We start from the raw sequence: 15473 nt of genomic DNA, 5'->3' as shown, positions 1-15473 counted from the left end.
AAAGTTCGAATTTAAATTTGAACTCAATATAGTTTGATTGATATTAGAGTCAAATTAATTTTAAATATTTTTTTTAATTTAATTATATTTAGATTTAGATATTAAAATTTAATCTATCTTAAATGAAATTTTAAGCCTAAATATTTTAAATCAATCCAACTTCAAATCTTTAGCTATTTAGCTTCACCCGACTACCCTATCTTACCATCTGCATATGACAATTGTTTTCGGTAAAAATAAAATAGCGTGTTTTTTTTTTCGATAAGAATAATAAAATTGCGTGTTTGACTGGCTCTCCGATTCCCCGCAAAAAGACTAGCTCTCCCATTATCCTCGCCCTTGACTCTCTCTTCTTCCTCCACCATTATAGCCACCTCCCTCCACGTCACCATCCACCTCTCCTCTCTTTTACTCTGATGCCCTGGTCAACAGCTCGCACCTGCCAACGCTTGCCCAACCGGGCATTTTAGATCCGCGACCATCCGTTGGATCATCCCTACCACCACCATGCTCGCCCGTTGGATCATTCCCACCACCACGTCGACCGCACCCCCCTCTGCATCACTGCTCCCTAGAAACAAGAATATCCGCTCCAATAAAACTAATATTTTATAAATTTTTATATAGTTACTCAGAAAAATGGGTTGGATATTCTCTTACCTGGTTGTAAATTAATTATAGATTGAGAATTTTTGACCCCAACCGAGCCTATAGCCACCCAAACCCAAAAAAGAGGTAAACAACATGCATACATAAATATTTCATTTATTCAGTTAACAAATTGTAGCAATCGGAGTCTATACTACATCAACAACATATTTTCTATTAAAAATATTATTAATATTTATTGCGGCCTGTCTGTCTCCGATGGGATGATTCGTCGAAGGCTGAGCTGCTGCACCTGAGTATCGGACGGTAGGAAATCGAGAGAAGATGCTTAATTGCCAGAGATGGGTGCACAGTCGAAGAGGCCGAGAGCGAGAGCAAGAGCTAACAGCAAGTGCCGATGATGATCTCCGTCCGACATCGGAGGTACAAAATCTGTAAGAAAAATTCTATCGGAGGTTGCTCTAGCGAGGACCTTCCGACGCTCAAGTTAGAGATATCGCTCGATAGAGAGTGGAGTAGAGTTTTGACGTCAGGATCTCAAACATGTGCGCATGAGACCTACATATCTGGAGGATTCTTCACTTACCTCTATTTATAGAGAGAGCAAAATCAATGATGGAAGAATAGACAGTCATTCCGAGCGTGTCCCATCGCATGGAGGTGATGAGGCATTCTTAAATGGTTTTGACGGAGAGCATACCTTACGTTCGGCGCACAGATGGCTATGGCAGTGGATGCTACCGCACGTGTGGCGTAATTAATGAGCTTGTGGCTTCCTATCATGGTGCGCAGCCAGCCACCCAGAACATAATTTCTGGACGACGTGACTTGATGTGATCTGACGGGATAGCATGACAGCCATGTTTAGCGTTCGACTGCTCGACTGATGCCCATGCCCTGAAGTTCGAAAATCGAATGAATGAATCTACAGAGTAGTGCTACTTACTTAACCGAATAGCTGGTAGAATACCAAAATAGTCTGCTATGCACCGAATATCGTCAACTAGCCAAAAGTCATATGTAGACTGCATGTCGAACGAAGTCGACTTAATACCGACTTGACTAAACTTGTTTTTTTTAGTCAGTAAAATATCATCGATCTTGACCAGTGAAAAACTGATCGAAACAAAGCCTGCCAATCCAAGTCAGACCGGACCACAACATCCTTAATGGCGCGGAGCACTTGGCCGGTCGGGAGGTGTGGGAGAAAGCTAGTCGGAAAAGAGCCAAGAATCTACTCCAATAATACTAACCGCAAAAACTTGTTTGGCGATCCCAGCTTGATTCAAACCCCCGGGGAAAAACCAGATGCCAACTCAAACTTGCTTGTCTTACCGAGCTCAGATTTGAATCCTGCTTGATTCAATCCGAATCCGACCCATTCCTCTTGCTGGCCAGAGCTCTATCCCGGGAGGCGCATGGGACAACCATGGTTTCAGGCGAGGAGGAGATAGGCACCGGGGAATCCATAATTGACCAAAAGCTCGCCCTGAATCCATACAGAACTGGTTTCCCACCTTGTCGATCATTGATAAACAACGTGACTGCAACCTGTAGACTTGCACCTGTTTCACCCAATGATGAAGCTAACGTCTTTATTGCTTCATCGCCACCTTAGGCAACCTGCTTCAGTTTCCATCATTTGTACGACATGAGTCCTTCTGACCTGCTTCAGTTTTATTACATATACACATTAACAATAGCAATGTCCACAAGCCTGCCTCATCAGACTTTCTACGCCTGCCAAAGCATATCATCCTCCAGACAATCCAATGGATTTCCCAAACCCATGTTTTGAAGGCCATCAGAATGAACAAAGGCGAAACTATTAACAAAGCTAACATATCCATCATCACACAAGCACTAACATGAACATGAGCATATGAATATTATTGACAATGAAATTATAGCAGGCCAGCTGGCGAGTATGCATATGATCTATCTAGTCAAACAAGAAATCAAACAAACACAATCCTTCGTCTTAACAAAATCACTTCAATAACATCACGAATCAGGACCTTAATCCCATATTATATTCAATTGTCTAGATAACCACTCCCAGCGTAGGAGACCTTCATCCCATAGCATACTTTTGTGTCCAGCTGCGAGCTGTAGCCTCGTACTTTGCTCTGTCAGTCTTGTACATATGAGCAATCTCTGGGACGAGAGGATCATCTGGGTTTGGATCCGTCAACAAAGAGCAGATAGAAAGCAAGACCTGTCGCAACATTATATCGTTCACTATCAAGAAACTTTTTCCAGTCACAGCATGCACAGAGAAAGGAAAGTGTAATCCCAATAGAAAATGCAAAAATACAGATGGCAACTTGATTCTGCAAAGCTCAATACTAGATATAGGTTAAAGATCGGGAAAAGGGTCCTCGTTGGACTGATAATAACAACTGCTGACAAACTAAGCTCAATAACATGGTACGTACTACTACATCTGATTACAACAAATATGCTCATCGTAATAGGTTATTTTCTTATTTCTAGCATTGGTTAACTTCTGCATCGCTCTGAAATTATAACGTAGAATACAACAGTTTGTGGCAAGCATGGCTGGGTTTGCAAATTATCGAATAATTTTCACTATAACTTCCATCTATATAGCCTATATACATCATCAGATCTCTCATATATATACATATATATCATCGAAACTCTATTTTCTTTCATCTTTTGCATCAAGCGATTGTAAATATCATAGCAAGTATAAAGAAAGTTGCGGAAATCAAAAACCCAAGTAAAATTGAAGCAAGACATGTACTTGACATATTTATTCAGAACTGGTCATTTGTATAAATTTGCATGATCATAAAATCCAAAACTTTTACATTATTTCTTTTTTTTTTGTCTTCGCGATCTATCTACATCAATGACAAACTTGCACATAATACAACAGCACCTTAATTTTTTTAGTTCCATTCTTGTTTTAAGACTCATAATAAATCAAAGGCATAAATCCTGTTTGCTCAACACCAGACCAAAACAAGTGCATAATATTTGCGTGAGATACCTTTGAGATGGTCAAGGCAGGACTCCACTGCTCCTTAAGAATATCCAGACAGATGCTTCCATTACTATTGATGTTCGGATGAAAGACCTTTGTCTTAAAAGCAACCTAAAACACGTAACTGCATCAGCATACGAATATAGCTGTAAAGTACAACAAATAAAAAGGAAATGGGTCGCTGATTCTTAACAAATTACTGGCATGATTTCAACTGTTAAATGTCATGCATACAGCATGTAAAAAAATGTAGCACTACCTATTCCACAACCATACCAACATGCTTTGTTTTAACTTCTGGTGATTATTCTAACACAATATTCTTTGTAATTGAATCCCTATTTTTCATGGCAAACTACCTACACAATAGAGAATGTCATCCTTTATGTTGCATGGATTGCATGTCGTGCATGCACACAGACAAGTACCAGCCTCCAAACTTTATGCGAATACCAACCTTTCCCCCTAATCCCTTATTTAGACATTTTCAATTAAAGAAATGGTTGTGCACACATGGCATGTACACAACCCTGTTGAGACTTGAAGCATAAGCCCGGCACAGCTACCATCGCCTTGATGCCCCCACTTGGGTTATAGCCCACATCACCGAGCTCGGCCCACTAATCCCTTATTGACAGCTATTTATGTTAATTTGGTGTCCAAGTAAATTCTTGTTAACTAGAACTGAACTTGTCGTCTTAAAGAACTTTAATTGTAAGAAAATATATAGTCATCTTGATAATAAGAAATGAAGCCTAAGGAAACAAAAGAAAAAAACACAAACACACACATAACAACAACATGTAAGTCCTCAAAATCAATGCAACCACCCACCCCACCCCAACCCCCTTAAAATAAATTTTCCCCTCTGGACAAACACTAACAAAAAATAAGTCAGTATTCCAAAAGATCCCCAAGCTCTGAGTTCTGATCAAACTATTGCATTCTTCTATCTTTTCCTCTACACAACTCCCACCACACAGCATGTGGCCACTTTCAAGCTTTCTTGCCTTCCAAATCAGTTCAACCCAGAAATCACCATCCCTTGTAGATTGAATATAAATTAAAAAGCTTCAGAGATAGTTTCAGTCTTCAAAGATGTAGGGGAGGTATTTTCCCGCATATTACAAGAAAAACTACACTACATTAGTCCTCTTACAACAAGCATCTTTCTACTTAGAACTTAAAAAATGAACATAATCCAAAAAAAAGGACAGAATTTCAGAGGGGCATCGGGATTCAAAACACCAACTTCAATTGCATAGTGGCCCCCAAAATAAAAGGATTCTGTAAAATGATCTAGAATGGGAAAATCCTTTAACCTCAAAACTAGAAAACCTGGTTGGCAATCCTCCACCCACACCTCCCCCCCCCCCCCCCGCCACAACCCAACCCCCACGCGCCCCACACCCCACCAACCCCCCCCCCCCCCGGCGCACCAACAACCACCACGACCCTAAAAGAATTAAAAATGATATTCACGAATATCAACAGCTTCTCACTTCAACCAAGTTTCTACCTTGCAGGGACAATGAACATTGCAAACCTTGAAGTTTAAACCAATACTACACACCACTGGTCCTTTGATTAAAGTAATTAATGAATAAGGAAATGGAATGAAATGGACTCTTACAGTATTCCACATGTATCAATTCTACAAAAAGTTCTATTCCCGCTCCACTTTCCATATACCATGATTGAACTGACAAAACTCCATCCAAATCGAGACACATTTTACATGCTCTAGTGGGTATAAAGAAGATGCTAACTACAATGCAAACTGTGTAAAAAAAGATTTCACCATTTCAACGAGCTCAATATCACAGATAGCAGAGTGGTTAAAACTTAATTGTAGGTTGAGACATTATCCACCATTAGAGATAGGAGAAACATCAACAAACACATGATTTTTTGTTTCAGATAAAGGGTAATTTGGGGAAGTGACAGTTCATATCTTGATGAAATATTCCAAAATTTAAAATACATAATGTAATATAAGATAGATAAAGTTTCCTATTTCCAAACACTTATGTTTTGCATCAAGCTGCCCTCGTTAGAGTTTTTATAGGTACCCAATGGAAATATGAAAATTTTGAATTTTTGAAATATTCCATCACTTTTTTCCACAACAACCTTGGCCCTTGATCTGGAGAAAAAAGGAAAACAGAAATCTTGCATCAGATGATGTCTCTCCAATCTTTACCAATAGATATTAACCTACAATGGTGCTTGACATAACTGGACTCTAAGATATTAATAAAAACATAACTAATAAATTGATTCCATTTATGGGGTGATCTCTCTCCTCCATCGCTGCTGGTAGATATCCTCAAAACCTGACCCTTGAATAGCTTCAATTCTTGATACTATAAAATAACAGTCTCCATTCTCTTATGCATCTCTTCATGACCCAAATTCCTATATGTTAGAATTTTAAATTTTAATTAATCAATGCTTTCTTCATGCAAACACATCTCAAGTTTTTGCAACCCCCATCTGCCATTCTCATCCTCACGAGTGTCTCCCTGAACTCAATTTCCATGTACATACTCATTACATTTAACATATTGGTTTTATCTACTAGTACTACTACTACCAGTATATATATATAAGGCACCTTCTCTGGACCATTTTCCAATCCCACTTTTAAACCCTGATTTTTATTTATTTCCTAGTTTCAATCCATTTTTACCTACTTTTAATTTTTCAATAATTACTTTGTTGTCAGTTTCACATATAGCTGTTAGTTCAGTTGATTGGTACCTTCCTACCCAAGCGAAAGTTACTCAGGCACAAAACTGATTGGTGGTGAATAACCACAACATTCTCAAGATAGAGCGGGAAACTTCATTGTAGGTTTCTTATACTGACCTTCTCCTGATAATTCTTTCGCATTCCCATAGACAAGCAGTGAGGCAGGCCCAATATAGTTTCTGCAGGTTTTGAACTTTATGTTGTTTTGAATATAATATAATAAAGGAAATAAAGGGAGGTTGTTTAAATAATAGTTGCCCATGGTCCTAAAGAAGATTAATTTCAGGTTCATTTACCTGATTTAAGAACTCCATAGTCTTATTTTGACAAGGATTAATTACACCAAAATTCATTATATGTCGAAGTTGGGAAGTCCTAATGTCAATAAGATAATAATCAGGAAGAGCTTTGTAGTCTTCTTTCAAAAAGACTCCAACAAAGTTATAGATTTTGTAATATGGAATAGGGTTATCCAATGAAATACTAAATCTTCCTTCAAAAGATCTCTCATCCTCCTCTTTTCTTATTTTTCTTAATAATGTGTCATCTATTATCTTAAAGCTTTATATCTAATTTCTCTCCAATCTAAACCATCCAAAAACTATACAAATATCTTCAATAATTATTTCTATTTAGTATTGCACATGTGCTATGCACATGCCTTCCAAGATTTTTTTTTCTTTTTTTTTTTTTTGTTATTTTGTTGATTGTGGGGGGGAGGGGAGATAAAAAAGGGGAGAGTTCAATTGGGGGAAAAGGAGACTATCACACTTCCAAACACACAGAGGCTTCACTTATGTGCACTCCAGCTTCACTTGTCCAAATCCTACACTTATATATAGCAGATACTACCTCAATGTGCTTGGAAGAATAAAAAATGATCCAAGGATTCCTTGCTCATGTTCTTCGGTGTGGATTCATGATCTCTGCTTTTCAACTGTAACCATGGCTTCCACAAATCAATGGCTGACTACAGGCCAGTCCATACTCTATAGAACCCTGCCGCATCAGGACTCAAGCTGCCTCAATCACCTACCAAAGAAAAAAATAAAAGAGAGAAACGAAAGTTTCTCTTCTCAATCATGTCACCTCCATGTACATTCCATTAACAAAGTTGGTCTTCAGGTTTCCTATTCTCGATCAAGAGAACTTACAGCATCTAAGTGAGGATCCAATAAATATATGATTGTGGCATAAGCAGATGAAAGCTTCAGCCACCGACTAATGATAAATGGGTGAACAACAGTAATTACTTGAAAAAAAAAATGTAACTACCAACGTGAAGTGGAAGCCATGATGGTGGAGTTCTTGAATGGAGGTTCAAACTTGGCATGGTTTCACACATCCTGGTGATGAAATCATTGAAGCAAACTGTTGTTGAAGGCAAAAGCTAGAACGCATTAACATGCAATTATATATTATTAGGATCAACAATGCAATATATATATAGTTAAATGCTACAATCTCCTAGATATATGAACACAAAAGTAAACAAAAAAAATTAAATTACCTAACTTCATCACACAATGACCCAAAAGGCCTTCCAAGATATGAAATAAACATCAAGCAAATACAAATCTAATATGCATCATCATGTCAATAGAGAAATCCATTCCAAAATGCACATAATATGCCTATAATACGTAAAAGTAATTGCTAATAAACAAGGAAATTTACACAGAAAACAAGCATCTGCTAATTAGTGGTGGAACTTAAAACAAAAAGCTGACCATCAAGCCACCAGATTAGAGCACCCGGAAATGAGATCCAAAAGCTATACGAAAGTATTACCTTTGGTGGCTTGAAAGGATAATCTGGCGGGAAATGAATATTTACTAAATAAACACCTCCAGCATATGGACTGTCAGGAGGGCCCATGATTGTTGCTTGCCAATGGAACATGTCCTCTGCTACAGGACCTGCAAAATATAAATACCAATTGCCAGCATTAGCGTATTAGAGAAAAAATACTGATCATGTATCCACAACCATATCTAATATTCTTGTACCAACTACTTGGGTCACAAGTTTATGCAGATGTGCTGATCTTCCCTGTTAAGCATTGCATATTGAGTCCACATTATAATTGAAGTTATCAAATCTACATATTCATAACTTCCACTTCATAAATAACTCCTCTTGAAGTGTATCTTATTGATATGGGACAATGACATGCTCTGATTATAAGTCAAAACTTCTCCAACACCAAGGACAACCAGTGCATCTATACAACAAGATTTACTTAGAGCGACTGTCACCAATGAAATACATAAATTAACACTAACATAGTCCTACAACATAAGAACTCAAGACAAATTTACAAATTTTGTAAATTTCATCCAAATTTACAAATCTCAAAACAAATTTTGAAAAAGATAGGGCAAAATGATAATTTGCAAGTTAATGAATCCTCCTTCATTGATATTTTAAAGTTTTCCCCCTTTTTCAAGAGTCCAGGTGATTGTTCATCCCTCTGCTTTTTGGAAAAGACAACTTGTACTTTTCTTGACCCAAAAAAGAAAAGGATAAGAGAAGAGGTAGGGGAAGTTTCTATAATAAGCAATGAATTGCTTAGAACTTGACTAAAGAAAAAAAAATTACACGACAAGGGGTTTAGACATGAGCTGACTGAGAGAAACTAAAAAGACCAAATCTGGCACTACAGTCCGATTGTACCTGCACTGCAGGAGGTAGGAGGATCCTTCTGCAAATCCTTGAGTTCCTTCAAGATACGCTTTGATGCCATGAGAAGCTTCTACAATATAAATTGCACAAACAAAGTTTCAGATTCTTAAAGCCAAAGACCAATGCTGACAAGAATGACAGAACACATGAAAATGATAAAAGTTAGGAACGAAAAATAAAATTAGTGCAATTCTAAAATATCAGAGTCCAGTGAAGTATTTATCAAGTGAATCAGAACCCAAAGAAACAAATTAGTAAAAGAATATAGCGAACCATTTGAACTCTAAACCACAATGGGTCAAATGAAATCCTAGCCCTATTTTTGCACTAGATAAGTGGAAGCAAGTTCTTACAATTTGGAAAGTGACCCAGGGTCGTTCAGTTCATAAATAAATCTACTATAAATGTACAAAATCATGATTTCTTTTTCAGTGACAATATGACAAGAGGAAAGATGGCTAAAGAGGGAAAGAACCTAAAACAAATGTTTTTGATTCTTCTCAACTGCTACCACATCAGCCTACCTGTAAAGGATGTATATGTATCTACCTACTATTAAAGGATTGTCAACATAATATAGAGTAGCTATTCAAACTCCAACCATGACTTAAAATCCAGCTGTTCCTTTGCTAACCTATGCATATCAAGAATTCAAATAAGAAGAAATCAAAACTACAATATAAAAATTTAGGACAAATATCCTCTTTAATTCATTTATCAACACTAAGCAATGTAGTCTATGCCAAGTTTATGAATAGCTTCAACTTGAAAGATTCCATGAAGAATTTGACAACTTGATCTTATCCCTCGCAACATAAGCTATATCCGATTTGGTAACTTCAAATACTTCCAAACAAACTCTTCAACCATGCATAATCTGCTAATTCATATACAACCTGAATGCTCAATTGAAATCAAGTTTCCCCAGGACTAGAATAATTTCAGATTTCCTTCATTAATTTCAGCAAACTTGGTGGCAAGATAGTGCACCATGAAATTCATGTCATTTATCCAATATTATGTATTTTTTGGACCTTATAAACTATTCAATCATAGCATAACAGTTTCAGCTTGGGTACATCTTGCTAAAAACTGACTAAAGCCCTGAGCCTCCACGGAGGCACGAAGCCTAGCACATCAAGCGTACTGTGTCAATGAGATCCCCATGAAAAAGGTGAACACATGAGATCATCACAACAACAACAAGAATTTTTTTTATATAAAAAATATAATGTCATATAATATTCTATATTGCAATCTAATAATCTAAATTTTATATGGGTTTAACTAAATTGCCACAAAACCTTGAAAACATGCTAACAAATACCTCATACTAGGATGTTTGCAATATTCTACTCAAAATTATAAAGAAAGTATGACTACGCATTGAAAAATGATATGCAATACTGATTTCACTGCAAATGTACCAAAATTATACAAGATCTTACATAACACGCTGATCAGAATTATGGGAACCCTCACCAAGAAAATGATCCAGGACTCGACTCAAGATGGTGGCACTCCCATCAAATTAGCAATGCAAACAAGATGAGCTGACTGAATGGTAGGCTGCTTATGCTCAACTTGTTATATACAAGGGTTGATTGAACGTGAGCAGAGGTTGACAGGTCATAATCATGCTTTACTCGTGTATTGTGTGAAATGATGTTGAACGAGCTTCTTATCGAGCTGAGCCTATAACAAGTTATGAAGTACTTGTTGATTGACATGAAAAGTTGGAAAAGTTGGACAATTTTTGTTGTGGCTCCAACCACACTTCAACTTGAGTTGTTGCTTTCCATTTATGTAATTAAAGTAACTCTGTCACCATGTTTAAGTAGATATGTTTGACCAATCAAATTTTTAAATGACTGCAGTAAAGATGCCAAGACAATGATTCATCATTACATATGGTATAAACATAGGAAAACAACATGATTTATTCTATTGAAATGTGCATTTTTGTCATGGGTACACTTGCATGCACTCCCAATCATCTCTTAGATCACATGTAAAATTTCAATATACAAGACAAAGCTTTCATTGCATGGTAAGTTGGATTGTAAATTGTGCATTTGTAGCCTTAACCGTCAAGCCTTGTCCCAGCTATGAGGGACTTGTAAATTTATAACATAGAAGAAGATTACCAACACAATATACATGTATCACAATGTTACATGTTTCATTACAATTCTTCTATCATCCCCGAAATTGGCAGTTTAAAAGTAATTCTTTCCATCCTACCTCGCACACATGTTATTTTTGTTACAACTCATACCCGAGGATCATATGCTACTTTAATTTCTACCATGATAGTAACCCAAAACGTAAAAGTGCTGTTGTTATTCTTATTTTTGATAACACTACCTTTCTCACGTGCATATACTGGTAACATACATCAATAGTATATAATAATGGATTTATTCTAAGAAATTCACCAAAACTAACCTTTTTACTAGATTTGTGCATTGATGTCTTTCAACTTCTTCAGCTGAAGGTGCTCCATTGTAGTGGATCAACACACAATCACTCACCATGGTTTAAGATCTAAAGCTTGTTAAGTGACAATAAGGGCCTTTTCTAATCAAGAACTAGCGTTCACACATGAGCGCCTTAAAGTCATGCAATGGATATCACCAACCACATTATTATTAAAAAAAAAAAAACATGTTCAAGAATCCTTAAACACTCTATCATCTATCTTATTGCCATTCACTTTTGACACAACAATCACCATGCCAAAGTCAACAATCATGTTAAAAAAATTTGAACTCTCATCTTAACCTTGGCTACTTCTGAGGTAAATATTTTCAAAGTACGTGCCTCTTTCACTTTACCACCTTAGCTCTTAATATATCAACTCTCATTCATCCATTGATTGAAAGATGAAGAAATGTTCAGATTTCTCAATTCTCTGTGGTGCACCTTCCATGCTCAGGAAACACTAAGTACCCTAGTTGTTGACAGTCTCCATGTAGTTCTCTACCATATCTTAAATGCATTGCTATCTATAAAGTACTTTCACCTAAAAACTCAAATCTTATTAAATTTTAAATAATGACCTGTGGAGAGTAGGATTCTTCGATCCAATTAATAAGTATGATTTACAAGCTTCTATGTTAATATTTTGCCCTTGAACCACATCAGCTCAATCTCCTAGATCTAACTCTTGGTCATAGAAATTCATGATTCCTGTCGCAGAAAAAAGACTAAAAAATGGAAAACAAGAAAAATAAGATTCTATTTAACCACATGAAAGGTCTTCCTTTCCAAGAAGACCATCAAGTAGAAGCACATCAGAAGGATAGACCAAATATGACAGATGTCTTTTCCTTTAACGAGTTCCGATATACTCCATCAATCCAGAGCCTCTCAAGTTTTAATTGCAGTATGGAACACCAATGCATTCCTAGCCCACATGATGTTCTGCTTTTGAGACAGAGGTTATCACCGCATAAAACTTCTTATCACTTGATGGACTCTTCATGATCCCTTAATCATCAAGCGAAAATCTATTTTAATATGCTGCCGATAGAGTAAATGTCAAAGTTCAGTTAGAAATTGGAGTTGAGGGAGAGGGGCCGATAACAATTGCAGCGAATCAGGTTCTAAAACACATCATATACTACACCAGCAAGATAGCTCCTAACTTTGACTTCCTTAAGACAACTCAAATTTTCTCATGCCCTTGCGGTTTATTGTTTTCAGAGCCAATCTTATGTAGCAAATTATGGAAATACAAAACTGCTTTACCATTCTCTTGCCCAGGGCTTGATAATAGAGCAATTGCAATTTTTTATTTTTTTAAAAAAAACCCTTCTGGAATTTGGTGGCACAAAAGGTAGTAATCCAAGCGGGGGCTAATGAAATGGCCAAAATCAAGGGAGGATTCTTAATGTTCTTGCGCTAAAAACAATCAAATCGTCCGAGACATACGACATAAGCCTGTTCACATTCTAACCAACCTCAAGAACAATATTTAACCCATCAGATCAAGAATCTAATCCCCCTCACCATTACAAATCAAGTAACTCAAAAATCGAGTTTAAAAACCGTGCCAACGCAATCAAGCCTCACGGAATGAAAACCCAAATTTCGAATCAAGAACGACAAAAGAATCGGAGCAAACCGACCCAAGACAGCGAGGCTTCGGAGCCCGATCGAAGTAAAGAAAGACGAAATCAAGCCCTAGGTACTCGGGAACAGATCGAAATCCATGGAAACGAGAGGGAGAGGTCAGAGGAGACGAACCTGCTTCGAGATCAGCAGTGGCGGTTAGGATGGGGACGAGGGTTGCGCGCTGGAAGCTCCGGGTCTCGGAGGACGGAGAGGAGAATATATCACCGCAAGAGGGGGACGGCCTTTGGAATCCGGTCAGATCCACCGCCCGCCGCCACCGCTAACACCGAGGAATGGTCCTCCCATATGTAGCGGGGAAAAAGCATAATGACGATAATGCCCCTAAGCTTAAGCGCAATGGCAAGGGATCGCTGCATTGTTGAGGTGTTTAGGCGTGGGTAGAGATGGTAGTTTGGGGAATGCCGGTCACGGGTTCCTCTCGTTCCATAGAAAGCACGTGGGTGGGGTTGCCTTCGGTCCTCCTCTTTTCTTTCCTTTCCTTTTTCTTTTAAAAAAAAAAATTGGACTGGACCAAATGAACCAAAGATCCAAATCATAACCATTGACTACGGTGTTAGTCAAGCCTAACTTGGTTGAACCTGAAAATGGTCAAGCTTAGCTACCATCTGCTTTTGGAGCCTCTAATTCAAGATCATCAAGTTTGATTATTGATGGATCAAGTATAAACAAGCTTGCTAGAAAACAAGCCAAAAATGTCTACTTTTGATCAGCATGATATTTTTAGATCAAATCAAAATCAATTTGATCTCATATCCAACTCAAATCCAGCTTTGTTCGATCTTAGGCATTGAAGAGGGATTTGGACTTGATTGTTCCCTTTTATAATTGTAAGTCCCTAAATGAAGCTAAGATCGACTAGTGGATTAGAAATTAAAGCTAGGCATATCCTAAGCAAGAGCTTGATTCAGGTTTATTTAAAGTTAGATCGATTCAAGTTTATGCAAAGCCAAATTAGGGATTTTTGGATAATTTTCACAACCCTTGTTAGTTTATGGTTTTGTGAGTAAGGTTTAGTGTGTTCCATATATTAGGCTACGGTAGAGGTGAATCCAGTTATATTTAATCTTATATAGCTCATTCATATTATTAAGAACATATCTTTGAAAAAATATCTATATTTTCCACAAAGAAAATGCAATAGAAGGGATTTTTGGCTGGTGAACTATATGGAGACAAATACTTGCGCATATGAAAATGATATGGAAATAGCATGAGTAACCATTGATAGACAATTCTAGTTATGTTGGTCAATAAATTACTTGGCAGCCACTAAGTTTCTATTGTCAAAATCATATTCATCTACATAGTGTTAGTGGTCATCTAAAATACCATTAGGTTACCATGTACCTCAAGATGCAATTACATTGTTTCAGCCATAATTCATAAAACAATTTGGATTCCAATTTAATAAAATTAGTACTTGGTGCATGTCATATGTGGCTACAACTGAAAGATGCTTAAGGTGTATTTGGTTAATCTCAGGAAAAGCATTTTTTTTAATTTTTAAAAAGTAAAAATTAAAAAGTAGAGTTTGATAACAATCCAAAAAGTAAAAAGTAAAAATAAAAAATATTTGCTTTACGTGGAAAGCAAATTTTTTTTGCTTTCTAAAATTTGCTTTTGCTTCTTCTTGATTTGTTTTGATGCTCGCCACCTCCCCCTCCCCCTCCCTTTGGCTCTCTACCTGCCTGGCCAGCGAGTGCCATCGATCGACAGGGCTCCAGCCTCTGTCGCCCAAGTGTTCTCCGAGTCCGAGGACCCCTACTCTACCTCCACCTCCTTATCTCTCTTGATGCGATCATGATCGAACTAGAAATTCGAGGATAAGCAGTAGCCAGCGGTGAATTCAACGATGGCCATCAGTGATGGTGGACGGTGGCAGGATCCCGAAGCTATATAATAGGTCATTCATTGCAGTGAGGAAGCTTGATCAAAGCAGAGGTATGCGAAAAATTTCATTTTTTCATCTGCGAAATGATGTGGTCTATTTGATATGAGAATATGATTTACTGCATTGCCATGTTAGTCAACTTCCTGCTATATCCTTAACGGAATGTTTGGAGATTACTATTTTGATTTCATGCCATGTGGATAATTAGCAGAGTTTTGGCTTTTATTTTCAGTATTTTGGCTGTAAATTTCATCAAAGAGGTCTTGTGTTACTAGAAAGCTACTTTCCGTACTTGATTTTATTATATTTGCTTATAGACATGGAAAACCAAGCAAATGATAAAGTAGAAATGTAGATTCCTTTCATATCTACGACAGTGAG

General features: G+C 37.3%; 1 protein-coding gene across 2 annotated transcripts; it reads right to left on the bottom strand.

Moving 5' to 3' along the window:
* Positions 1–2473: 2473 nt before the first annotated feature.
* LOC105052316 (ubiquitin-conjugating enzyme E2-17 kDa) lies at positions 2474–13483 on the bottom strand. Of its 2 annotated transcripts, none has more exons than XM_010933086.4 (5): positions 13313–13483; positions 9053–9128; positions 8168–8295; positions 3629–3733; positions 2474–2827 (listed from the first exon to the last, which is right to left on the bottom strand). In XM_010933086.4, the coding sequence occupies exons 2-5, from the start codon at positions 9120–9122 to the stop codon at positions 2684–2686; spliced, it is 447 nt and encodes a 148-aa protein (XP_010931388.1). In that variant the 5' UTR covers positions 9123–9128; positions 13313–13483; the 3' UTR covers positions 2474–2683. The 2 variants fall into 2 exon arrangements, with proteins under 2 accessions (XP_010931388.1, XP_019708939.1); XM_019853380.3 differs by having other exon boundaries at positions 9053–9131; positions 13313–13462.
* Positions 13484–15473: the final 1990 nt, after the last annotated feature.

This window comes from Elaeis guineensis, chromosome 10 (assembly GCF_000442705.2).
Source record: "Elaeis guineensis isolate ETL-2024a chromosome 10, EG11, whole genome shotgun sequence".
Classification (NCBI taxonomy): Eukaryota; Viridiplantae; Streptophyta; class Magnoliopsida; order Arecales; family Arecaceae; genus Elaeis; species Elaeis guineensis.
Note: the sequence above shows the minus strand (reverse complement) of the source record. Positions and strands in the feature narration are given on the sequence as shown.